A 27,463-nucleotide genomic window follows, 5' to 3' on the forward strand; every position below is an offset into this window, starting at 1 on the left:
CTACAACAGTGCATGTCTGCTACCTTTGATTCTTTTGACTGTGATAATTAGAAAATTTAAGACGCTACAGAAGCTTTTGGTTTTGCGAGCTGCACGTAGACGTGTGCATCGAGTCTTTCTCTTGCTTTCATCTGGAGGTGTAATAGGCTCGAACTGCATTAGTCATTTGTGTCACTATTTGTGTCGATTATAACTGGCCCGCCTATGCGGTAATGACCCAGTAATGATACACACATGAGCTCATATACACAAAGTCATATTTCAGTTTGTGCCGCACTAATGGCTCACGTCCCTGCTGCTTGACTGTGGCCTGTTGGGTTTTTTAGCACGCTTTTTTTTTTGGCTGCTGCTGTATTCATCCACGTGGTTTTCACCAGGGATTACAGCACCACTCTCACACTGTTTGCCCTTCAGATGGAGGTGTGTTTAGCATCTGTAAACACAGTCAGGATTGTGTGTGTGTGTGTGTGTGTGTGTGTGTTTTGCTCGGTGTGTCCATGAGGCTTCTTAGACACAGGAGCTCCATCCTTCTTCATTAGTGTTGGCTGTTGGAGGAGCCGAGCCCAAATTGAACTGGGCCAAAATCTGGGCTCTCTCTCTCTCTCTCTCTCTCTCTCTCACACACACTCTCTCTCACACTCACTCTCTCTCACACTCTCTCTCTCTCTCACTCTCTCTCTCACACACACACACAAACACACCTGCAACCTGGCTCAGAACAGTGACTGAGCACCCATGGCATCTGGTCCTTTCAGTGGCTTTGTTTAGGAAGTTGCTTTTTTCAAATGCTATAGAACAGTGAGCGGGCTTGTGTATGCTATCTGACATCTCATTGGTTATAGGAAAACAGTCCATAAACTGCATCATGTTGGTGCATTGAAGCTGCTTCAAGCCTGAGCTCAGCTCAGCTCAGGCGTTAAGGCTTGGGATATAGATCACAAGGTTGGGGGTTCAAGCCTCAGCACCATCAAAGCCTGCACTGAGCAAGACCCTGAACCTTCTCTGCACTGGGGCTACTGCATCTTGGCTCAACCTCTGACTAGTGTTAATTTCGTCAGACGAGACGAGACGGAATATGTTCGTCAACAACCTTTTTTTTCATGACTAAGACGAGACGATGACAAGACCGCACCACTAAATTAACATGCATTATTGTTGACGAAAAAAGACGAGACGAAAATGTTTTGTATAAAATAAAAACTAAGATAAAATCTCTCTTCATTTTCGTCTACAATTGTCTCTGCTTTTTCATCAGCTGTTACGCCTTTAAAATATTCAGCACGAGTTCGCGGCTTCGCGCTGTTGCTCAAGTTACAGGTCCGCGAAGCGGATCCCGCTTATTATATTGCTACCTACCAAGTAAATCACTAATTTGACACAAAATGATGATTTAAAAAGGAGTTTATTGATTTAAAAACAATTGTATTGTTTCCGCTAAAGAAAATAGTGCGCTCCGTCTCTACGGTTAGAATCCTGTGTGTCCATGGCAACGCTCTGTTTTTCATGGCAACGGTGTGTTATAGTTCGCAGCGGTCTGTTATCAAGAAATAAAATAGTGTGTGTGTAGAAAGAATTCGTCCACCCCTGGTCTAGGCTTTTTGTGTTAAATTATATTTCCTGTCACTGCGCAGGCTCTTTTATTGTACATGACAGCTTATGTCCCGATGACCGGTCTTTGCATTACGATTAAAAGCAGTATCAATAAAGTAAAAAATGTGATGTGCAGTCAAGTTCGAGTGTATGCACTGTTTAAACGAGTGTTTAAACTTCTCACTGATACTTTTGTGATTCGCGGAGTTTTGACAAGTTTTATAGCCTTGATATTGTTTCTTATTCAAAAGTGATGACAGAAAAAACTCAGCACCCCCAACCTGAAACCTCTTCCCACGCCCCTGTCACAATCACATCATAATCAAAATGAATAATTAGGCTTAAAAGCAAATGTATATGTGAGGGAATCAAGTTTAACAATTACATGTAATATTGCTCCAAATATCATCAATAATGGTGTGTGCAATACATACATACATACATACACACACACACATATATATATATCTACAGTTTTGATTTTAGGCTTTTCATTAAGTTATTTATTTCCACTATAACACTTGTGTTCCTGATATTATTGCATTTAACGAGGCCTCGTTGTATTTATTCTTACAATAGATTCCAGATGTGGTCAAGCTACAATTTTTTGACTAAAACTAGACTAAAATTAAAAGACTTTTAGTCGACTAAAACTTGACTAAGATACCTTGAGTTTTCTTTTGACTAAAACTAGACTAAAATGACGAGACTTTTAGTCGACTAAAACTAAGACTAACAAAAAAGATATGTGAATGACTAAATATGACTAAAACTAACAAGGACATTTGGCACAAGACTAAGACTAAATTAAAAATAGGTGACGAAATTAACACTACCTCTGACCCCAGCACAGTAACAAGCTGGGGAAAGGCTGCTTTGTTTTCTTCTACTGTATAATGTAGAATGCTGTAGTTTCCTGTAAGGGTTTTACTAGCTTTCTAGTAGTTTTAACTACTTTACAACTAATTACCTTTCAAACAAACCACTTTACATGACAAATGATTGTGTTCCTAACAGTGTTCCTAGGCTAGATCCCAGATCCACAGCAGCTTTGTGCAGGAGAAATTGATGAATGAATAAAAGCATGCATGTTCTTGTATCAGTGTTAATAACTTTCTTAATTCTCTCTCTCTCTCTCTCTCTCTCTCTCTCTCTCAGGTGAGCATCTGTCTGGAGTGCAACAGCAGTAAGCTCCGTGGACTCAAGCGGAAATGGATCCGTTGCTCGGCCCAAGCTACCGTTCTTCATCTTAAAAAATTCATTGCCAAGAAGCTCAACTTGACATCTTTCAATGAGGTCAGTCCAGAAAGAACATCACATGCCTTTCGTGTAATGCGGTTTTCTATAATCAGATCCTGACTCAAATATTGTTTATATTGAACAGACACTTTTAGGATCCTACAGGAACCTGTGAAAGGGGTTTCCCTCATGTCAGGCACTTTACAATGGACTGCAGCAACAGTTCTTTCTACCACTAATCAGCACAGTACAATTTTTTTAAAGCAGGGGTTCTGGGTATTAAGTTGGATCTGAATTCTGTAGTTAGTTTTGCTGCTACAGTGGCAGTGAATCGTTATATCTCTTGGGATCTGTCTCCCCTTTCTGTCACTCCCTCTTATCGAGTCACAGTGCAGCATATCAGAGCTCGTTCAAACACTGCCACGCTTTCCCTTCAAGCTTTCCCCACTGTATTTTCAGCACAACAGAAGCTCTTGTAATATCATTTGCTTTCCATAAAGTATTGCGCCGCCTGTCAGGAGCTTCATGGCCAACTTTGGAACACGGCTAATCATTATCTCTCTTCACCCGTTTTCCTTGTTGAAAAAGTCTGTGGGTGGGCTTCTGCCACCCGGCGCCGTCTGAGCCTCGCTTGCCACAATATAGCTGTCAGATGTCTTTTGTTCTCTACTGAACATGTATTCACTGGCGCTGGCAATCATAATGAACGCCTAAAATAGCACAAGCTGGTGCTACAATTTTCCTACCACGCAAAGGACCAAAGAAAGTTAATGAAACAATAGTGAATAAAGACCGGGAAGCTTTTCATGATTTCAGGATTGCTGTGATGTTTGCAGCTGCTCTATAGAGTGAAACCATAGCTTGTTAGTCGTGTCTAAAGCAGGGCACCCTACTGGTTACTGGCTCCTCCAGCAGGGGGTGCTGTGGTTATTCCACACATCAGTGTTTTCCCAGCATGGTTTGTACACGCTCATACTCATGATACACACGCACACACAGGACATTCTCAGTTGCACTGGAATGGAAACTGGTGTGTTTCATCTCCAGTGTATTTCCATACGTGCATAAATACACAAGCTTCTGTTTAAACACCAGATTCAAATACCACAGAGATTCCCTATGAAACATGATTTTTACTAAGTTAGGTTTCCCAAAATCCATTCAGTCTACGTGTTGATTTCTGATTTCCCTCACTTAGCTGTTCATTCATTTGTTTATGTATTTTCTGCTAGTTTACTCACATCAGATGACACTCAGGCTGGGATTTTATTTTACATTCTGAAACTCATGTGTCTTCCTTCTGAATTGCAGTAGTAATGCAGACGTTCCTCAGAGTGGCTTCAGGTTATATTTGTAGCTTGTCTAATATGATCCAGCACGAGGCTCGTTAGCAGTCTGCTATGTTCAGGGCTCTTGGGTGCTTGTTGCGCTCTGCTTTGCTTACTGGGCATCTTTTGTGTGTGTTCTGTTCTGCAGCTGGACATTTTATGCAACGAAGAAATCCTAGGCAAGGACCATACGCTTAAATTTGTGGTGGTTACAAGATGGAGATTCAAGGTAAATATTTTTAGTCCACTGAAAGGTTGAGGTAATGTGAAAAAGAGCACATTTTAATTATTCATCATGTTCAGGGGTTCAAGCGTGTTGGTGGATTATCCCTAATCCTCTAACACTGTTGAATTCTCAAATCTGATTGGTCAGTAGGTTTAAAGGCTTAATTCTCTATAACAGTATCTCTGACAGTAATACTGGCTATAATTCAACAGGTTTAATCTACTTGTTCTAATAGTTTCTGTAACAGCTAATTAAAAAGAAATTTACTTAAGAACGATGAATGTGTTATTAGTATTATGGCATTTTAAGGACGGTTGTATTAAACATTTAAGAAAGGAGTTAGGGTTAGTAAGTTTTTACATTTAGGAATGTTTCCTGGACATGGCATCAAATGTCTTTGATACCCAGGATATCAGTATCAGATACTCTGCATCACTTTCAGTGGTTTTTGAGAAAACAGAATAAATTTGATCCAACTCTGTAAAGATTGGATTTTTCTTTTTGGATTGTAAATGTTTACATATAACAATTTTGACTTATATTTTTATAATTGTAATGTGAGTGATTTTTTGTGTGAAGTCCTGTTTTATCTATGTGTTTTTTTTAGTGTTTGGATTTAAAAATCGTTTTAAATCTTAGTTTGTTTTTAAATAAATAATAACAGATGGGTCTTAATATACTGGCTGATACTCAGAGTTTAAGTATAACAGATTGGCACATTGTTGCAGTATAAGAGGAATAAAAAACTTCAGAATGTGTTTTTACTGGAAATGAAGACTTTGTGCTGGTTGATTAAGTTCTTGTAAACGGATATTTAATGTTATTGTGGTGTGAGCGTTTTGGGTTAATTATCTGGGTTGTTGTCATTAAAAGTATCTGATGTTTCATATAATAATAATAATAATAATAATAATAATAATAATAATAATAATAATACATTATAATAATAGAATTATCTATTATTCAGAGTTAAATGTACATTTCTTCTGTAATCCACTGCCATAAGCACTAAGCATGCTGTAAACACCCACGCTGAGCAAATATTCCCCCTTCCAATGTGCCCTTTCTACCACTGTAGCTGTAATTAGAGGTATAACCTTTAAAGAGCAATGTCAGAAAAGAAGCTGAAGAATGGCATCACACGCTGCCCCTGTTGACCTTCCACTCACTTCAACCATACCCGTGTGTGTGTGTGTGTGTTTGTGTTTGTGTGTTTCAGAAATCACCCCTCCTCCTGCATTACAGACCCAAAATGGATTTGCTGTAGTTGGACAGGACGGTTGTTTTGGCCCAGGACTGCGCAGCGCACTATTTATGCAGAGACTATCAACGCCACACACATAAACCAAACACACACCAGTCCCACGAGACAGTCCTGACACGAGCCAGCAAACAACCAATACCAACTCACTTAATGCTACTCTGGTGATTCAGCCAAGCCAAACAGCTGCAGGCGTTCCGTCTACTCATCACCCGCTATGTCCTCGATATGTGAAAAAGGAAAAAAAAAACAAAACAAGAGAAAGCATATATTTATACTTTTGTACAGACGAGAGACACGGACCCAAGACGCTATAACGGTGCTCTGTTTACACACCAACAACAAACAAAGCGGTGAAGGTTTTATATGGCGACCATGGCTCATGCCTCAGCGCAGTGAAGAGCAGCCACACAGTGTGTACGCTCCTGAGTGGGGGTCCCATCACACTGCTCACTGCGGAGAAACATCTTCACTGCCCACTCACTCGTTCAGGTCTCAACCGTCTCGGGAGCACAGAAAATACAACTATATGACAAAAGACATCGTTCCTAACATGTTTGAGTTGTGAATTGTCTCAGAGCATTTTTTTCCCCTTTTGTTGCTTCACCGAACGTGGAATTGTGAATAGACAAAATTTTGTGTAGTAATTTATGTTCAATTTACAAGTATTGTACATAGAAATTGTTACAATGCAAGAGAGATAAAAAACTGATAGATGAAATGTAAGAGTGAGCGAGTGTGTGAGTGCAAGACAGAGATTGACTGACAGACTGTTCAGACTGAAAGCAGATTTTAATGGAATGATTCGAGGAAACCAAATTTACACCAGTTTTCCACCTGAACACAGATAAGATACAGTGCTTTGCATAAGTATTAACCCCCACACGAACGTTTCCACATTTTGTATTGTAACAACCTGGAATTGAAATAGTTAATTAGGATTCCATGTCTTCATGTTGGTTATATATCTCTTATCTGCACAAAATAACCCTGAAGATTTAAATGGGAGGAGAAATTTATATAGTTTACATATATTTACCAATAAAGAGCATAAAAGCATAAATATTCACCCCGTTTCTGTCATTAGTTTCAGGGCCATCAGATGTCAAATCATTAGTTATTTGAAATCTAAATATTAAATTAACCAGTTTCTGAAGGGCCCCAGAGAATGTTAAGGAAAATACCCAAAACCCTCAGTGTCATGAGCTCAAAGAACTTCCAAAACAATGTTCTGGGAAAAGAATCAATCAGGGCTTTGGTTATCAAAGAAAATCCCACAGGGCACCATTGATGCAAATTTGTACATAATGTCGCAAACTGTATTATTTTTTCATCTTTATGGTCAATATTATGCTCAATTTGGTGTCGATCCATGACATATAATCCCAGTTAAGTTCTTTTAGTTTCCTGGTTGTAATGTTAAAAAATGCAGACAGTTTAAAGGGGGGGTGAATACTTACGTAAGGCAGTGCATGTCCAGAATTTTTTTTACTTGGATGTCAAACGCATCCTAGATTTTGAATTTTTATATTTGAGGTGCAAAATTGGTGTTAATTGTTTTTCTTCCCCCTCAAACATTCTTTTAAACAGTCAGATGTTTGAATATATAGGGACATAAAGACTATTTGCATAGTGAGATTCCTGATCAGAATGTGTCCTTTAACAGAGGGATGGTACCTTATCTCACTAAACACACACTTGTTTTCCCCTTGTAACTGAAGGGGGTGTTTAGTGTCTGTGTAACAATAATGGCAGTGATATAAATTAGAAAGTGGTTTTGAAATGACAGTGCTTTTAAACCATTCTCCCGAGTTATTCATTCGCCATCGAGGAGTTATTAATGTCGTCTAATGATGGATCGTTAACTTAAGGCATATTAGTCATGCAAAATATCACACTCTTCAAATGAACAAACTGCCGTCATTAAAAAAAGAAAGAAACGGTAGCTTGTTTTCGGAAGCAAGCGTTTACTGTTTGACGTGTGTTAAATACACTATGCGATACATTTCTATAGGGTTTGTGTCTGGACATGGACGTGGAAACAGAAAACGTAATCTGTATCTCAGCATCCATCCCTGAGGTTCCCCTACACCACACCCAGTCTTAGAACCATATATGCAATACATAGGCTTTATTATAAGTTTAGCAGAAGCTAATTTTAAGCATTTTAGGTTTCCACAGAAGCTTTAGTAGCCCACTCCTCTACAGAAAGAATGTAATCCATATGAATATCCATCTGTACCGTTCATCTCTTGTGTTCTGCCGCTTTTTAGTGCCAAAGGCTCAAAGACACCCTTCAGGTTTCATGTTTATTCTGTATGGCAAGCTGTGTGAAAGGCAAAATGGAGAGATCATAAAGGAAAAATAGTATTTAATAATCTGAAATTGCCGTTTGTCACCATTCGTGTTTTCAGAAATTAACAATTCTTACTTTTTTAAAACCTGGAGCCCTCTTTTAAGACGCATCGATTCATAATATTTCAGACTTTGCTACAGAAGCTCATATGAGCGATGTCTAAAGGGCTCTCTATCAGTACGATCAGTACCATTTTCCTCTCAGCTACTCAGTGATGAAATAATAACAATCAAGTTTTGATACTGAGATTTGATAGCTCATTTTTAATAAAATGTCTCCTTTTTGGAATTTATATATATATATATATATATATATATATATATATATATATAATAAAAAAACACCTACTCGGTAGACAGGGAATGAAGTGGTACATATGAGGTCTTCTAGCTGCTCACTCATTCTGTGTGTCTACTTTCACACGGGTAAAATGCCAAAACCAGCTTGACCAAATCTCATTTTATTTGGTTCTCCAAGTTACTACACATCTTGTTCTGTGTTAAAGACTACAGTCTCGCATCAGATCTCCTGCCTGTAATGTGTTTTATCCTTTCTCTCTGGATGTGCTTATTTTTTATTGATGTCTTATAATGTGAACTATTTCAGTATGTAATGAAGAAATGTTATGCTTTACTGTTTCTAAAGCACAGGTTCTGCTTATTTGTATATTTTAGGTATTTTTGACCTAGTCCTGAATGGTTCATGAGCAATCCACACCTTAATTACAGCCGTCTCATTTTTGTGCTAATTCATTGTATTACTTACTGGATGAAATCATGAAACCAGGCCAGCGAATCACCATGAATAGTCTGAAATGGAACAAGCACATGCGTTATTATTATTTGTATTATTTCATGTACTCATTTTCTATTACATGAGTACAGTTCAGGATTAACGGAAAGTGGTCTGGATTTGTTTTTTCTTCGTGGAGAAGGCCGGTGGTGCTGTCTTTCTTTTGAGTTGATAAATGGTGCTAATGTTTTCTACACTTTGTTTAAAAAAAAAAAAAAAAAAGAAAAAAAAAATGAAAGCTTATGCTTCAGAGCAGTGGATGGTAAAAAAGAGTCGCTTTTTTGTGTCTGGTGCTCTTGAATTTTGTACAAGCTCATTTCTCCAGGCTGTGTGTGGGGGGAAAATATCCACAAACCCATATGTTCTTTTTCTTGTGTTAGTATAAGCAGAAATATCACGACTGCACCATCCATCCCCATCCATGCAACTAAGAAAAATTGTTTCTGGCAAAGCTTCATTACGTCGACGCTTTTCCTAAACACAGCTCCACCTGCCTTTTTCAGACCCTGCTGGTCTGAAGTGCAGTACCCTGTTACTGTTAAGACTGTATGGGCACAAGATTTGTATTGTTTTGTTTTGCATGTGAAAGTGAAAATCTCACACCTGCAGTGCATCTGAGAGAGTAGGAGCTATTCAGGCCTGCATTAAGACATCAGTGCTACACTTGACAGACAGGCTGTAAGAAGATTATGTGAGTGCCCCTTGAATGCCCGGCACTCTGAAGGCCTCTGTTTAGAGACCTGGACGGTGCCAGATCCCTCTTTATCTCTCTGTGCTGGTGTGTGGTTTTGTTTAGACACTTCCCTCATTGGTGATCATACTGGATCTGTTTAGGCCACAATTTAATCAGATACTAATTATGAAAGTTTTTTTTTTCCGTTTTGTTCAGTTTCAGGTTTTTCATTTATTTCTTATACCTCTGATTGTTTTCACCTTACATTAAGCTTATCAGCTTATTAATCCCTAAACCTGCGTGTGTATTTTCAAACAATTGAGCAAAGAACCTGATGGGGGTAAGGATGGAGAATTCTGCATACAGAGGCATTGGAAAGCCCTACACCAGCAAGCCTCTCTTCTAGGACTGCATCCTGAACATATTGTCATGGTTACACTGATTGAAAGGTGCTAACGATTGGTCAGTGATTGTGGGTTGCCAGGTGTTTCAGTTACGTGCGTGGCAACACCCATCAGTCTTAACAAGACTCCAAACTTTACACCTTCTAAACCTGGCTTTCTTTAAAAAAAAACTAACTTTCTAATTGCATTAATGACAAATAATTTTCAGGACCAACCTTGACAGTGGCACCTTCCTATGAGCCATAAATACTGTCCAAACTTTCTTTGTTTTTTTTTAAATTGTATTTATTTATACTGTAAAAAAAAAAAAAAAAAAGACTCTTTGCAGTAGCCTGTTTTTTGATACGTCATGCGGTCTGGTGTCTTTTTTTTTGCATTGAATTATGTGTGTGTTTTGTTTTTTTTTCTTTTAAACACATACAGGGCTTAAAAATGAACATGTCACATAAAAACTGTCCTTTCTGTATGTAGTCTTATACCTGTAATTCCATTGAAATGATGTGTGTGTTATTGCTCTTTGGCTACAACACGCCTGCTGTAATCTGATCAGGTTCGACTGCGAGTGTCTCATCTTTGCTCGGATGCTTCATTGTGTTTATGAGGAGGAAAAATGTGCAATATACATCTCTCAGATGGATCCTGGTTTCAGCTCAAGAAACTCCATTGCTTCTTTTCTGTTTCCGTCAGGTGCTCAGGTCACTGAACAAATCCTTTCAGTCCTCATCTCACACATTCTACACTAATGTTTCATTCTCATCAACTTATTCCTTTGGGGGTTGAACTTTGGCACTTAATGTGGTGCCATGTTTCTTTTTTGTGTCTTCATTAACCGTATTATGATTATTTATTGCACATGTAATATGGATGGTTTCCATGGCTACACTTAAAGGAGTCTGAGTTTAAAACTAGGCTGGAGTTTCTTACAATTTTATGGACGCTTTTGTTGAAAAATTTAAAAGTGTGTATTTCATGAATAAATGCCTTAAAAGAACCATATTGTAGTCCAGTTACAATGATTCTTCTTTGTGCGTCTTCATCTATTCCTGCAGGGGAAAGTACAAAAATCTACCATCCCACTATAGCTTAAAATTTTCTGTGTACTTGCATATCATGGTTATTAAACTGAATATTAAGAGGTACATCATATCTGATATTTTGATCACTGTTCTGTTGACTAGTAAATGTCTTTTATACAGAAGAGGGCAATATCAATATTTCTCTCTGTTGTGTTAGTTATTTAGAAACAACTTAACATTAGTGTTTACATGTGTTCTCTGTGCTTACAGAAAATTTCAACTTTCTAAATAATGAATAGCAAAGCTGTGGACTTTTAATAAGGAATCTGTCTGGGAACTCACTCAACCCTGTGTCTATATGTCTCAAAGATCTATCCTGGGGATGTGGTATCCTAGTGGTTAATGTGTTGGGCTATCAGTTGCAATGCTGTGAGTTCGAATCCAGCTGCCATTGCTGGGCCCCTGCGCAAGGCCTTTAAGCCTCAATTGCTCAGTTGTATAAAATGAGATTAAATGTAAGTCGCTCTGGATAAGGGCATCTGCCAAATGCTGTAAATGATGAAATGAATGAAATGACCCCTAATAAACAAGCCTGAACTGACAGTGGCAAGGAAAAACTCCCTGAGATTATATGAGGAAGGAACCAGGCTCAGAAGGGAACCCATCGTCATTTGGGTGATAATGGACAGTAAATACTAATATTAATAGCTAACTATATATTAATATAATTGATGTAATGGAAAGTCTATTCTGTTCATTCTATCCTGCTCTGTTTTATCCTGGTGAATTGCTGTAACATTTACAGGTACAACTGCATGTGTGAAAGCCATTACAGTCTACAGGTGCACACACACACAATGAATGGGCCATTGAAGGGTTTACCAAAGTGGAAATGAATTTGTGTGATCTAGAGGGAGGTAATGAGCCTAGCATGCTCTTTTTCTTCCACTCATTTTTTTTTCTGACCATGCCACAATAGCATGGGTCTAATGAAGCAGGAAGAACAAACATTGCACTTCATTCCTGCTGTGTTATTTGGTTGCTGGGCCGAATGGCTGTGGCATTTCTCTTACTAAACAAACATTGTGACATTGTTAGAAGGAGTGAATGTTGGAACAGTGTTGCTATGGTAAACACATAAGCAGAGATATAAATGTCACTGTAAACATGCAATAATTAAAGGTTGGTGTGATCTGGGGCTGTGTGGTGATTCAGACTCTGACACTGAGGAACAATTCAGAGAATCAGATTGCTGTTTATTTTTTAGACATTTTTATTTCATTTTACATCAAGGTGACTTTATTGTTTTTTCATTGTGATATAACACTGATTTGGTTGTAGTGGTGTTTCTCTGGTGCCAGTTAAACTGAATATGGGAATTGGTTTTCCCAACATGGAAAAAACTAAAGAAAAACAACTGGGAAATATGACCACTAAATATAAGCTAGCTGAAGAGGACTAATAACTCTTATTCAGGCAAAACAAAGACAATGGTGTAAATAAGGATAATATATGGGAGCATTCTGTATGTACTTTAACTTGACATTGGCAATATGGTCTGTTACAATATCTAAGGGACACATCATCATATTCACAAATTATTACAGCTTATAGCTGCACACTAAGCACTTAAAAATACTTAATCAATGTTTTTAAGCCTCTTTGTATAGTCAAAGGTTTTTAGAACCTTTGAACTTTTCCCCAGAAGCATATTTAAAGAATTAGTAGTACAAAATTGACATTTTTTAAGTTAAAATATTTGTCGCAAAAAGGGTAGATGTACGAATCATATTTACGGATTATTATAAATATGGATTTTTGAGGTTTTGCTTTGCATTGTAAAAAAAACACCACTTTCTTTAGTGTCATTTCTAAACAAGTAGACATAATTCCAGAGACACAGCTGGAAAAGTGTACTATGACAATTTCTTAAAATAATATTTCAATGAGAACTTGTATTAGCTTCATTGCTTGGTATGATTTTCATACCATCAAATCTTTTTTACCTGAAAATACTCACTTGTAATTGTGGTGAAACAATGTAATGACTACAAATGATCAAATGCTAGCTGTAAGCTAGGAGTTCTTGAAGTGAGCTGACACTGTATCAGGCTTTAACACAATGACAGCATAGTAACTTGAGCATTAGATTTGTCCAATTGACATATGACAAGAACCCTAGGGGAACAACTCAAGGCCAAGTTACTTTCATACAACACATTGTGGAGATCTCATCCTGAGTTAAGCTATACATTATACTGTAGCAGGAACGGACACACATTTTCATTCTTGTGTTACATGGTGCACTATATTGAGTCTGTTCAAATGCTTACAGGAGTCCTTACTGCAACCAACAAACCAAAATTTAGCCTCAAGGATATTAACAAATCTAAAATAAATAAATATAAAATTAAATACTACAATAATAATAATAATAATAATAATAATAATAATAATAAATTTTCTTCTCCGTTTTATGCCATTTTGCCATTTATTACATGATTTGACTGCAGCTAGTGTTCGTAAGATGTGTTTTGAGCACTAACATTTACTCTAAACCCTGTATTAAGTTGAAGCCCCCTTAGTTCCTCCTGCTTTCAGCTGTCAACTCCTTTAAAGCCTAAGTGTTTGGATTGCCTTATCCTTGACCTAAAGGCTTTGGATAAACAACTCTGCCAACTAAATAAATGTAAGAGTAAAATGGTGAACACCATTTGGGAGTTCAACCTTCACATGTTCACAGTACATGCCCAGTTTGTCTTCCCACACCATCTCTCTAATGTCTTCTAGGCCAGACAAAGGCATTTTTCCTACAGGGAAGATCTGTAACTTTTACTTGAGCTGAGAAAGTTAGTTCCAGAAATCAAAAGTTTCATCACCACAGGATCAGCAATGCATGACTGCAGTGTCCTCCAGAATGATGGTTCTGACAATAGCTCATGTCACACAGCATACAGTATGTGTGTAAGTCTTGTAGGGGTGTTTTCTTGAAGGTTTTTGGTGTATAATAGCACAAAAATATCTGAAGTAATATTGCATCATTTGTTCATTGCCTGCCTTCCACAAGTTAAACTTTGACTGCCAATATATTGCTGCATAAATAGTCCTTATTGGAATTATAGTACAAATCACTGCACATTGTTTTACAGACTTTTAAAAAAACAGAAAGAGGACACTTAAATCACACATTGAATTTCAATGTATGAAACATTCAAGTTGAAACTCTTTACTTATATACATTTATAATTTATTGAGAACAAAATGTGGAAACCAAAATCATCAACCCACTGAGGGCTGGATGCAAACTCGCACTAGAAATCAAAGTAAAAAATTTCAATTACAGGCTGGAATGACGCATGAATTTTATCATGGCAACTTATAACACAGGTCAGTAGTTTGTATGACCACCTGTGCCTGTATGCTCCCTCGACAACATCTGAGCATACCCCTGATGAGATTGTGGGGGTATTGTTTTGCCTCTTTAGTGCAACTGTTGTTAATTTTATTTGCAAATTGAAACTAATTCCCAATCATTTATGCTTCCTAACTGGGCAGACTGGGCAGACTGATATCCCTGAAGTTTAATTGACTTGGTGAAATATTGTGATGATTAAGTGTTTCCTTACTTTTTTGAGCAGTGTATAAACAATATGGATTCCTCCCAGCATTATTTGACAGCTTATAAAGTAGCACTAAAAATGATGATGCAAGCAATCCAGTGTCAGGTTCACGTATAACTGAGCCGTCTCTGTTTAAACTCCACCCCACACATGTAACTCTAACATGACATCTGAATAGCATTTAAATTAGATTACTAGTTACATCTGAGCACAAGTTTAATTTGACTTGTCACTAGTTAATAGTTCCTATTATGACTATCACTATGTACTATTATCACATATATATATATGTATGAAAGTTATAGTCAGTAACATTTCTACAATAATAAATTATATGTAATTTATAAATTACATTTATCATTTACTCTTTACCTTTACTGAGTTATTCGTCACGTCTTATCTAACCTCTCTGTACATACATAATTCAACTCTAAGCACCACGCAAAAGAGGATTTATTATTTTTCAACTGCTATGTTCGTGATGAGGGAAGTCCCAAGCATTTAGGACTAACTGCTGTAATTTTGTGAACGCTGTTCAAATGAATATATGACAACAACTGCTGAATTGGTCTGTGTTTATTATTGCTGTAATTGCAGCCACCCCAAAGTGTAATGATAAAATAGTGTGTGATTGCATGAGTAATTATAAGATATGAGCCACAGGCTATCACACGAAGAGCATTCTAAGTGCATTTTCTGGAACGTTTTCAGATTACATGCTTTAGGCTAGCCATTATCCACTGCCTATGCTGCATTTGTTTGCCATAAGCCACCTGCTCAATGACCATAAACCTTTTCTGACTGTCATGAAGCTGTTTAGTTATGAATGCCTTGTGACCTGCTGTCAAACCAAGCACACCAGTCATGGCTTCTTCTTCAAATGATGCATAACTGCAAGCTAAGCAAGCAGCATATGTCATGCTAATGCTTGCACCAAAGCTAATGCTAGCTCCAGAACTGGGTTGAAACCAGTGAGTTGGAACAGTCATTTAATTAGCTGCAAAATGCTAATTTATGCTTGATCTTAGATGAAGTGCTGCTGAACTTTCTTTATTTCTCTTTACTACAAATCTACAGATATTGGTGCCCACACACCAGTTCTGGGAAGTAGATAGTTTACTAGCTTTTTGTTGTTATTAGCTTAACAACATTTTAGTAGCATCGCAGTAGAAATTTTCTAAACTTTGCTATTTTCAAAATATTCTTTTTCAGCAACAAACTAATTTTTTTCCACACAATTCTCAAAATACCAGCTGATAAATCCATAATAAACAATGTTATCTGTATCTATTTAGTACAGTATTTGTGTAGATGCACCTCAGCTTGCACAGACCTGTCTGAGAAATTGTACCACATTATTTTTTTTTACAGAAACATAGGATGTTTTTAGCTATTAGCAGCGAATTAACAATATAGGCAACTGCAAGTTTTAGCCTTTATTGTATTAGCTAATAAACATATCAAATGTGGCAGCATTGTACAGCAAATGTAGCTCTTTAATTAAATATTTTATGGATTACTGATATTTACTATAGCTAGATATTTCTACACATAATCTGAAGCAAGAGTAGTGGTATGTAGAGATCAGTAATTCTGTCTGGGTATAAACACATTAATAGTAAATAAATAATATGAATGTGTTCATAAACAGAAAATCAGGATTGCTGATATGGCATGTACAAAAAGTTCATTTATATTGTATTATTTGTACATTTATATTGTTGTACAGTTGATTTTACTTGGTTTGACAAAGCAATTTCTATGTTTCTAATTCTATGCTATTCTATGCTAATTTGAAGTGCTAGCTTTGGCTGTAGCTTAGGTATTTTAAAGCGTAGAGAGTAGTTTCTAGCTTTCCCAAGACTGCTCAACTCATAATACACAACACTGGAGATACAATGACACCTTTATGTGAATCTGTGCCAACACTCTTTTAAAGAAACGTATGCAGTTCACACTATTTATTGCCACATGATGAGGTGAGGAAGGATTCTCTCCAAAAAAAACTCTGCCAGGTGCTGTTTTGTAGTTGGTTGGCAGGTGCTATGAATAGCACATGAGTAAATGTGTCCTGAGGCTTCTACTCTTCTCCCTTGTGAAGAATTCATGAGCACAATGCTTTGAGATCCCCTCCTTTGTTCCCCCAAACCACATACGCTTACAGAACTGACGAATTTCCGATGCAATCTACACCTCTGCAGTCTTCTGGTGGTGTGTGAGGTTAGTCATGTTGGAGCATGTATCCCTGGAGTATCGTTCAAAAATTCTGAAGGACAAAAAAAATGCAGAGATTGGTTTCCTGTGTATGATTTGCTGTTGTTTACAATTTTATTGTACAGGGTTCACATAAAAAATAAATTAACATTATAGATTTGGATGTATTTTATAAGACTTCAATAAAGAGAACACTTAACCTGGAACACCTAACCTGGCAGAGTTTCATTTAACACTTAAACTGATAAATTTTCATATTAAAACCTTCATCAAACTTTCATTCAAGCTCTATTTTGATAGGCTAACAGTAGTTCCAGAATTGGGAGTAATTTAGAATAACTTGTGGCGCCCACTGAACTGATTTGCCTACTTGGAACACAAATCCTCATACTAGTCCACATAGGCTTGAGACCAAAGATAAATGAAGCCAAAGAATCTGGTACATACATAAGGAAGTAAGCAAAATTACTTTGGAAGTGCTTAATAAAGTGGGATTTCAGTTTGCATTTGAAAATATCCTGGGACTACCTTTGGACAGCCAGGACAAGTTGATAACCTGATAACCTGATAACCTTCCTTAGAACTTAAAGTGACTAGAATTGAGCTGAACTCTACATGAGGTTTCAGGAAAACCAGACACTAGTGAGTTTCTGTATTCCTGAAATTACAATAGACTGAAAAAGCACCTGAGTGGCCTAGTTTGAATGTAATTGTCTAAAGTAGTGTAGTGTGATGGTGTACAGCAAGTAATCATTGCATCATATACTGTAGCTATAGATCTAATAATCCATCAGCAAGGTTTTGCATTTTTCACCTTTTCTGAAAGGAGGGAACCAGAGCAGCTTAGTCTTTCTGGCATTCAGCCATTATGAGATGTCTGCCAGAAAGGCAGAGCTACAAATAATAACCTGGAGTTAGCTTGGAAGTAGGACAAGACCACCTCACTCAGACAATCTTGGAATGGTTTTTTTTTGCCCACAAGTGAGTTTTGTGGTCTCAAAATCAAGGCCTGAAATGCAACAAAGTTTGATTCAAACAGACTTAACACTACATGTGTAAAAGGACCCTAAGAAAATGGATATACTGTATGTATGAAAAGAAGTGAACTGAGCACTGAATCTTGTAGAATATCAGCTGCACATATAACCAATAACAACTGATTGCAGTTTGCTTGATCGAGTAGCATGAAGCTTCTCAGTAACTACCACACCAACAGTGTCCAGTACTGGTTTGAAGCCAGGCTTTTTGGGATGCTGGAGTGTTTGGTGAGAAACACAGTCAACTATATAGCAGTACTGCTCAGATATACTCTGCACACACACACACACAAAACAGAAGGAAATCATTCATTCATTCATTTCTCATTCATCTTTTACTGCTTATCCGAACTACCTCGGGTCACGGGGAGAATGTGCCTATCTCAGGCGTCATCGGGCATCAAGGCAGGATACACCCAGAGTGCCAACCCTGTCCTTGTTGTGATTCGTAAGACGATTTTTAAAAAAATAATAAAATAGAAAAAACCCAGCATACCTGCCGTCCCCAAAACATTAGGCATGTTGGGATGTGCATCTCACAAATGCCTTCTCAAAAAGTATTGAAATTGAACAAATTGATTCAAACCTTGATGCATTTCATACCTAAGCAATCAAGTAATCTCTTCTCTTTTCACAATCTTCTGATAAGTTTCTTTTCACAGACAGCTGAAAAAGAAAAGACATCAGCCTTACTACCCAACTTCAATGTTTGTTGCCATTGATTCTTCCATCTTAATGACTCTTTATTGATTGGTGTGTTTGTGTTTTTAAAACAGTTTATCTCAGTGGTTTATTAAACAACTTCCATATTTTATGTCTTCATCACAACTAATGTACCTCAATCACTCTGCTATTATCATTCGTCCTTTTTTCAGTCTGATGACAGTCTGAGGCAATTTTTCTCAAATACTGGTCCTCATCTCTTAGCTGTAACTTTGGACTGGAGAATAAAAACTCAAGAAGTTTCACTTTCCCTTTTTTTTATGTGAGCAAGAACAATTTTCGTCTTCTCTCTTGGGAAATTCTGATGTTTTGCTTTTGGAGAGACACTCAAAATGCATCCAAGAGCAGAATTCCAGTAAGCTGATAGAAGTCTGTGTGGAAACCTTTAAGACTGCACTACTGAAGGGTCTTTACAGTTGGGGTGACCAAACACTTGAAAAGCTGTCTTTACTGAAGACTGTCCTCTTTTTCACTGAAACCCCCTAGGTGCTTTGGATAATGACTGAACTTACCCCAGCTGATGTGCCACTTGAAGCAGACAGACAAGTGCAATTGCAGGTTTAATAGTTTTTTTAAAACCTGGTGGCAGATAAATCAAAAGACTAAGTAATGCTCAGAAATGTGAGCCAGGTTAAAGGTCAAGTGATCAGCAAACAGGCAGACTATGGTCAAATATTAATCAAGACAGATAAGAGAGGTTTGGTCTCAAACAGACACAATGATGGAGCTATGTTTACATGCGCCTGTGAGCCTTCAAATGATTTCCATGTGCATGACATATGTTCTGAACAAAACTGCAGAGCATCTATTGTTGCATTCACACCACTGCATTCTGCATGTGTGTATGGTATTTTTGAATCTGATTGAGGAAATATTCAGCTTTAAGTGTTTACATAGTTAATTTTTACTCCTCTTTCAATCTAATCGGAATTTCATTCAGAATAAACTCAGTTGGATCCATTTAGGTGTTTATATGAAGACATTTCAGTCCAATTGAGCTACCAATTCTATTACTAATGCATTATTTGGTTACATTTAAACATACCGAATGAGTCTGCATCATTCAAAGGCAGCATTGTGATGACAATCAGGTGAATGTCTTTAGCACTCAGAAGTTACATTTAAACAGGGATAAGTGCTTAACAGGATCATAGTCATAATACGCATTTATGTATATTTATGTATATGTACAGTATATACATTATTTTTCACTTATATTTTCATATGTTATATAGTTTTCTTATTTATTTATTTATTTATTTATTTTTTATATAGTTTATACTATTTTATTTATCTACCTCCTTTTGGTTATATATTTTTTTATCCCTAATTGCATCCCTTATGTTTGAATACCGGACAGATGCAAAAAGCATTTCACTGCATGTCGTACTCTGTATGTATTTGTATGTGACAAATAAAATTTGATTTGATTTGATTTGACTGAATATACAACTTTGGGCCTGACAGCCACAGAGCAAAGAGCAGTTCCTTCAGACAGATTCACTATGCAGAGCAAAACAAAAAAACTATTTGATACAGTCCTAAAACTAGGATACTTTCCATTTAAATATCCATTATATTTAGGTCATGTGCACCTGCAAAACTAATATTAAGCCTTTCTCAGGGATTGATTCTTTGTATGTATGCCAAAAAGAAAAGGCTGTTTTGATTTACAGAAGTAAGGAAAATTGCAACGCTATTTCTCTCCACCAGCCAAATTACAGGCATGAAAATATTTATACACATATTTATATGCCATATTTAGAGGAAGCTTGAAGGCAGGATAAACATTATACTTCAGAGGACTACTATCATAAACAGGACAACACCTACAACAGTTTTAAAATTGAATTGAAAATCCAATTATATAGTTTAAAAACCTGTTTATCAAATATATAAGTGGAATTTAGAACTTTTGAGTTTAGAAAGACCTTCCCTAGAGCATTTTATAAGAGGTAATAAGTAGCTGCATGTGCAAACACAGTACAAAGGAAAGATTCAGCATAAACATCCTCAAGGTTTTTCTTTCACTGTCCTGTTTTCATAGGATTACGACAGCAGAGCTCGTCGCCTGTGGCATATCCGTTTAAGATTTTGATCAGATAGCTTCTTGGAATGGGACTGAAAAGGACTAATAAGTTTCTGAACGAAAGCAGTGTTAGAGGTAGTGTTGATAGCAAAAAGCAATAATATTTTGGTACCCTTAACATAACCACTGATTCTCTGCTATCTTGATTTTGTGGTAGCAACTAACTGAATACAGATCTGCTAACTGCATTGCCTTAGTTCATTTTGTTCAAATGTGAATGAGTAAATATATACAGTACTTCCACTCCAAGCTCTCTCTTCAAGTTCAGTGGAGTCTGGCACAAATGCTTCTCAGTGACTGTTTCTTAGCTTCTGTATTGCTAAAATGACACAATCAATAAAGGACTGATTCGCTTTTGAAAGAATTCCTGACAGGCAGTATGTCTCCATTTAATACTGTCCTCCATTTTCCCCTTGATTTCTAAGGCATTCTGTAAATGCTTATTTGGAATAAATGGCCTATTTTCAGTTTGTCTAGCATGCCTAAGCTAGTACAGAAGAATAGCTCATCTGCTATAATCTCAGAAACCCTCTTATACGTCTCAAGCTAAAGGCATAATATAAGTGGTGACGAGCCTTTTGGACTGCTTGTGTTCTTGCTTCTTCTGTCTCATTCTATCTCACCCTACCACTCATCTGAGTGTATGAATTTCTCTTTGATGCACTGCAGCCAACAGAAAATGAAGAGAGTGTTTGAACCCCATGGCAATCTATCTGCATTGTGGCCTGCGCAGGAAACCGACTCTCTCTGCTTTTCATTTGTAGAATGCTATCCGTAATCTGATTGATCGAGGAAGGACCTAGATGCAGCCTTTGTCTCATACATTGTACTGCTTGGATGGACAGAAGATGGATTATGATGGCAGACAGAAAACAGGCTCTTAGGTGTGGCGGCTAAGTGCTGACTCCACAGAACCTCCATACTCTCATTCTCGTATGTAGGATTTAAGCTATGTACTAGGGTGCCCTTATCTCTGATTCGCACAAAAGACCCCTAGAATAAAAAGCAGGATGTTGGACCAACAAGATTAGAAGCCTCCTGCACGGAGGCTATTGTAATCCTAGCTTTATCATAAATAGCCACTATTGAGTCCAAAAAAAAACAAGAAAAAAGTGTCATTGCAGGTGGTTGGAAGGCATGGGTGATGGCAGAGGGGGGCTTACCATTTAACATATTCATTATTTTAATTTATGGTAACAGAAGCTTCACACACACCCCAGTGTTTCTATTGACACACACTCTAACACAGAGGAGACCTGCAGAAAATGTGCATGCTTTTGAAATCCTGTAGAATTGGGAGACACCCTCATGCCGGAAGATCTAGTGTCCCTGAACAGCGGTGAAATCACAGCTCTTTCCAAAAATAAGCACCATGACCTGATTTGCATAGCATGCTGATGTTACCAGTTGCCCCAGGATCTCAGAGCTTGCATACACTCATTTGATGCCACCTCACATTGCACAGTGCTGATGGAGGGGTACGTAGATTGATAACTATGGTATCGCTGTCCATTCATTAGAAAGAGACATGGTATAGTATGATAAAACATCTTCAGGTCCAATAATCTGCTAAAGCTGTGCCAAGATCTAAGATTAGCTGTTTCCTCTCTGAGAACAGATATAGAATAGATAACATCCAATTTATATTTTTGCTGTATTGCTGTAATGCTCTGAAAGGTTTGATACTAATAACAAATAGAACAAACAACAAAGGAATCTATGGGAAAATAGATATGTCAAAGACAGAATTTTGTCAACTCCTCCTCTTAAATGACCTGAAAAATAGATTCTGAATGCACAAAAACATTTAACATAAAGTATATAAGCTGCAATTAATCACAAAAAACAAACAAACAAGCAAAAAAACAAACATATTTGTAAGTATACAGTATACGTATTCAACCCCCCAAGAATTGGTAATGTATGTCATGTATCTTCACAAAAATAACCCATATTTTTAAAGTGATGAGAAAAAAATGTATTATAAATAAATAAATAAATAAATAAATAGTGATTTATCAGCTTCATCAGCTTGCTAATGAAATAACATTTATTATTCTATTTTACACCCTATAGTACTATAACAGAGACTAGCTCTTTTGTTAAATCTCTCAATTAAATTTTGGTCCACAAGATGATTTTAATTTAGATCACAGATTTATTTATTAGAAGCTTTATTAGGCTTGCAGGACCCTATATCTGAAATTCTGTTCAGCCTGGTTCACAAGAGCTGTTCACCCACAAAGCTTGTCTAAGGCTTGTAGGCCACATGACTGATTACTTCATATTGAAATACAGTTTTAAAAATAATATTAATATAGAGTTTAATTCAGAAGGGAATTTATACAGAGGCGTTAATTGCAATGTTTATGTATAATGTACATTTATCCTTAATTTTTTTTAAATAATAAGCCTTAAGCCATTTAAAGGATATAATATATAGTATCTGTTAGTAGTATATAATATCTGTCTGTCAGTGTCATTGTAAGTCAGGATGCAACAACCTGGTTGTGTTTTTTTCTTTTCATTTTATCATCAGTGAAAAAAACAACCAAAATTGACATAATTTGTCATGAACGTGTCCGCAGGGTGACTGATAAATGTTGGCTATGACTGCAGTTTTATATGTATATGTGGTTCTGATCATGGTTGTGGAAAAAATGGGGTGTTGTTATCTTCCCTTCTCCGTTCTGCCTTTCTTTTTGAGGATGCCTTTACTGAGGAACCTACAGGGATCCGTATTTGCATTTTTATTTATACCCACAGAGATGGATCCTATAATGCTTTGCTGAAGCTTTGCTCCTTTAATCTCTTGGCTTAGCACCAGAAGTGAAGGCATATCTGTTAAAATAAAACATTCTGTGAGTACGACTGTAATCAGCTTCCCCTCTGCTAGATCACTGTGTAATTCGCTGATTTTCTCATGTTGCACAACAGCACAAATGCCTTCAAGAAAAGACAAACAGTATGCAGATATTAAGAGTAATGCTTTTATTAAGGATTAAATAATAAGGAACTGAGGTGTAAGGTAGATAATCAGGAGGCACTTGGTGTCTTTGGTGTTTAGAAGGAATTAACTAGAACAGTCTGACATATATTCATTTTTTAGTACACAGAGTACAACGAGATTCTTATGTGGGAAAGGATTTGAACTACAAAATGTTCAGACACAAGTCACGTCCAAGGCTCCCAGGCAGCCTTTTGTCCATTGTGTAAGAGCAATCAGTTGAACGGTCATCAGTCATTTTTGACATTCTGCCTCTTCTAAAAAAGCACACTACCTATGACTGATTTGCTGACGTTATTACCTTTTTGAGGGAAGATGCTAAATTCTTAATGAACTTGAAAGCAACTTGGAACCATTAAAGGGAGAGAGTAATACCGTCCTTCCCATCCAGAAATAATGGGCAATTTTGCTGCTTAGGACTATTGCTCTTGGGTGGCTGTGGCATCATTGGGATCAAAGATTGCAAGCAAACCTGTGGAAGAAAAGCATTTTTTTTTACTATTGTGTATGTGAAGAAAATGTTATTATTATTCTTGTTTTTTAGCTTTGCACTGGTGCTGTCACGAAGCACATACAGACTGTAAAAACATACTGTACAATGTTCCATAAAGTTCCATTACTTACTTAGTTTCCAGACTTGAAGCAAACTACACAGGAAGTCAGGAAAAATAGCATAACTTGCAGAATTATATAAAAAAAAAAACATGCGCCATTATGGAAAAGGTGCCCAGCCATTGGTATACAAATATCCTATCCAAAGCAATGTACTTTGTTTTCTGCTTGGCTTGAGTGCTAGGATTGATTATAGATTCCAACTACTGGAAATGTCAAATAAAGATGCAGTGTCAATACAAGTAGGTTCAAGTGCTTATGAGAAAACAGTGAGGGACTCAGCTCATCTTTAAAGACCCAGGGGAAATACATTTCACCATTTTAATACCAGTCCAGAGAAAAGACTTGATGTCTGTCCTTCTTGTGTCTTAAAAGGGGGCATGTGGTAGCCTAGTGGTTAAGGTGTTGGGCTACCAATCGGAAGGTTGTGAGTTCGATCCCAGGTCCACCAAGCTGCCCCTTTTGGGCCTTTACCCTCAATTCCCCAGCTGTATAAAAAAAAAAGAGATAATGTAAGTCGCTCTGGATAAGAGCGTCTGCCAAATGATGTAAAAATGATGTAATGATGTAAAAGCTGTAAGGTCAAGGTGAGCTATACTCAAAAGGGTATGGTGTGTGGTGCAGGATTTGAGAATCACAATTATATAATTCACAACTGGTACATTTTTGGCTTTGTAATCAAGCATTAGGGTTTCAATTTAATAGGAATTTAGAGCCTCAGCAAAGCAAACGGAAATGCAGCACTGGAGTGACATAGGTGAAATGAGATCGATTAAATCCAAGTCAGGCTGCTGAATTCTAAATTAGTTGCAAGGACCCAATAGATGATGCAGGATTAGCAGCCAAGGGGAAGTTGTAGTAGTCAAGTCTTAAGATGCTGAAGGACTGAATAAGCATTTGAGTGCCCTCTCAAAAAGAAACTCTTGGGTACTTCTGCTATTGCACAGAAGAAATCTGCATAATATTGCATACAGATGTGTGTACTTCAATCTAGCCATGGGGGTCACAGTCCAGTGACTTCTGTGCCGGTCCCAAGCCCGGATAAATAGAGAGGGTTGCTTCAGGAAGGGCAGCCGGCATAAAACATTGCCAAATCTAACCATGCGAATCATCAGTACGAATTTCATACCGGATCGGTCGAGGCCCGGGTTAACAACGACCGCCATCGGCACCGTTGACCTACAGGGCGCCGGTGGAAATTGGGCTACTGTTGGTCGAAGATGTAGAGGAGGGAGGAGAGTGCACAGACAGAGAGAGAAGAGGAAAGGTAAGAGTGTAGGACTGAGAATAGGAACTCTGAATGTTGGTACTATGACAGGGAAAGGTAGAGAGCTGGCTGATATGATGGAGAGAAGGAAGGTGGATATACTGTGTGTACAGGAGACCAAGTGGAAGGGTAGCAAGGCTCGTAGTATAGGAGCAGGATTCAAGCTGTTTTATTATGGTGTGGATAGTAAGAGAAATGGGGTAGGTGTGGTCCTGAAGGAGGAGTTTGTGAGGAATGTTCTGGAGGTGAAGAGAGTGTCAGACAGGGTGATGAGTCTGAAGTTAGAGATTGAAGGGGTGATGTTGAATGTTGTTAGTGGTTATGCCCCGCAGGTAGGTTGTGAGTTAGAGGAGAAAGAGAGATTCTGGTGTGAATTAGATGAGGTGATGGAAAGTATTCCCAAGGGTGAGAGAGTGGTGATAGGAGTGGATTTTAATGGACATGTTGGTGAGGGGAACACAGGTGATGAGGAGGTGATGGGCAAGTTTGGAGTTAAGGAAAGGAACCTTGAAGGACAGATGGTAGTAGACTTTGCTAAGAGGATGGACATGGCTGTGGTTAACACTTATTTTCAGAAGAGGGAGGAACATAGAGTGACTTACAAGAGTGGAGGTAGGAGAACACAGGTAGACTACATCCTTCGTAGAAGAGGCAATCTGAAAGAGATTAGTGACTGTAAAGTGGTAGTGGGAGAGAGTGTAGCCAGACAGCATAGGATGGTGGTGTGTAGGATGACTCTGATGGTCTGTAAGAGGAAGAGGTCAAAGATAGAGAAGAAAACTAAGTGGTGGAAGCTGAAAAAGGAGGAATGTTGTGAGGAATTTAGACAGAAGTTGAAGCAGGCTCTGGGTGGTCAGGTAGTGCTGCCGGATGACTGGGAAACTACAGCAGAAGTGATCAGGGAGACAGGGAGAAAGGTGCTGGGTGTGTCATCTGGAAGGAGGAAAGAAGATAAGGAGACTTGGTGGTGGAATGAGGAAGTTCAGGATAGTATCCAGAGGAAGAGATTAGCCAAGAAGAAGTGGGATATGGACAGGACTGAAGAGAATAGACAGGAATACAAGGAGTTACAGCGCAGAGTGAAGAGAGAGGTGTCTAAGGCCAAGCAGAAGGCATATGACGAGTTGTACACTAGGTTAGACACTAGAGAAGGAGAGAAGGACTTGTACAGGTTAGCTAGGCAGAGGGATCGAGATGGGAAGGATGTGCAGCAAGTTAGAATTATTAAGGATAGAGATGGAAGGGTGCTCACAAGTGAGGAGAGTGTACAGAGGAGATGGAAGGAATACTTTGAGGAGCTGATGAATGAGGAAAATGAGAGGGAAAAAAGAGTAGAAGGGGTGAACTCTGTGGAACAGGAAGTAGATAAGATTAGAAAGGATGAAGTCAGGAAGGCTTTGAAGAGGATGAAAAGTGGAAAGGCAGTTGGTCCTGACGACATCCCGGTAGAGGTCTGGAAGTGTCTAGGAGAGGCAGCAGTGGAATTTTTAACTAGTTTGTTCAACAGGGTTTTAGAAAGTGAGAGGATTCCCGAGGAATGGAGAAGGAATGTGTTAGTGCTAATCTTTAAGAATAAGGGTGACGTGCAGAGTTGCAGCAACTATAGGGGGATAAAGTTGATGAGCCATACAATGAAGTTGTGGGAAAGAATAGTGGAAGCTAGGTTAAGGAAGGTGGTGGAAATTTGTGAGCAGCAGTATGGCTTCATGCCCAGAAAGAGCACAACAGATGCAATTTTTGCTCTGAGAATGTTGATGGAGAAGTATAGGGATGGTCAGAGGGAGTTGCACTGTGTGTTTGTAGACTTAGAGAAAGCGTATGACAGGGTGCCAAGAGAAGAGCTGTGGTACTGTATGAGGAAGTCAGGAGTAGCAGAGAAGTATGTCAGAGTGGTGCAGGACATGTATGAGAGGAGCAGGACAGTGGTGAGGTGTGCTGTAGGTCAGACAGAGGAGTTCACAGTGGAGGTGGGACTGCATCAGGGATCGGCTCTGAGCCCCTTCCTGTTT

At 38.0% G+C, this 27,463-nt stretch overlaps 1 protein-coding gene across 4 annotated transcripts in view; it reads left to right on the top strand.

Annotated features, from left to right (window-relative positions):
* The window catches only part of LOC132856764 (polycomb group RING finger protein 3), a 44,879-nt gene extending 34,019 nt beyond the window's left edge, over nt 1–10,860 (top strand). For all 4 annotated transcript variants that reach the window (XM_060886492.1, XM_060886493.1, XM_060886495.1 and 1 more), the window contains 3 exons: nt 2,749–2,886; nt 4,306–4,386; nt 5,603–10,860. In XM_060886492.1, the coding sequence (XP_060742475.1) occupies nt 2,749–2,886; nt 4,306–4,386; nt 5,603–5,650 (267 nt within the window). In that variant the 3' untranslated portion in view covers nt 5,651–10,860. The remainder of the gene's footprint in view (nt 1–2,748; nt 2,887–4,305; nt 4,387–5,602) is intronic.
* The last annotated feature ends 16,603 nt before the right edge of the window (nt 10,861–27,463 follow it).

This window comes from Tachysurus vachellii, chromosome 14, assembly GCF_030014155.1.
Source record: "Tachysurus vachellii isolate PV-2020 chromosome 14, HZAU_Pvac_v1, whole genome shotgun sequence".
In the NCBI taxonomy this organism is placed as follows: Eukaryota; Metazoa; Chordata; class Actinopteri; order Siluriformes; family Bagridae; genus Tachysurus; species Tachysurus vachellii.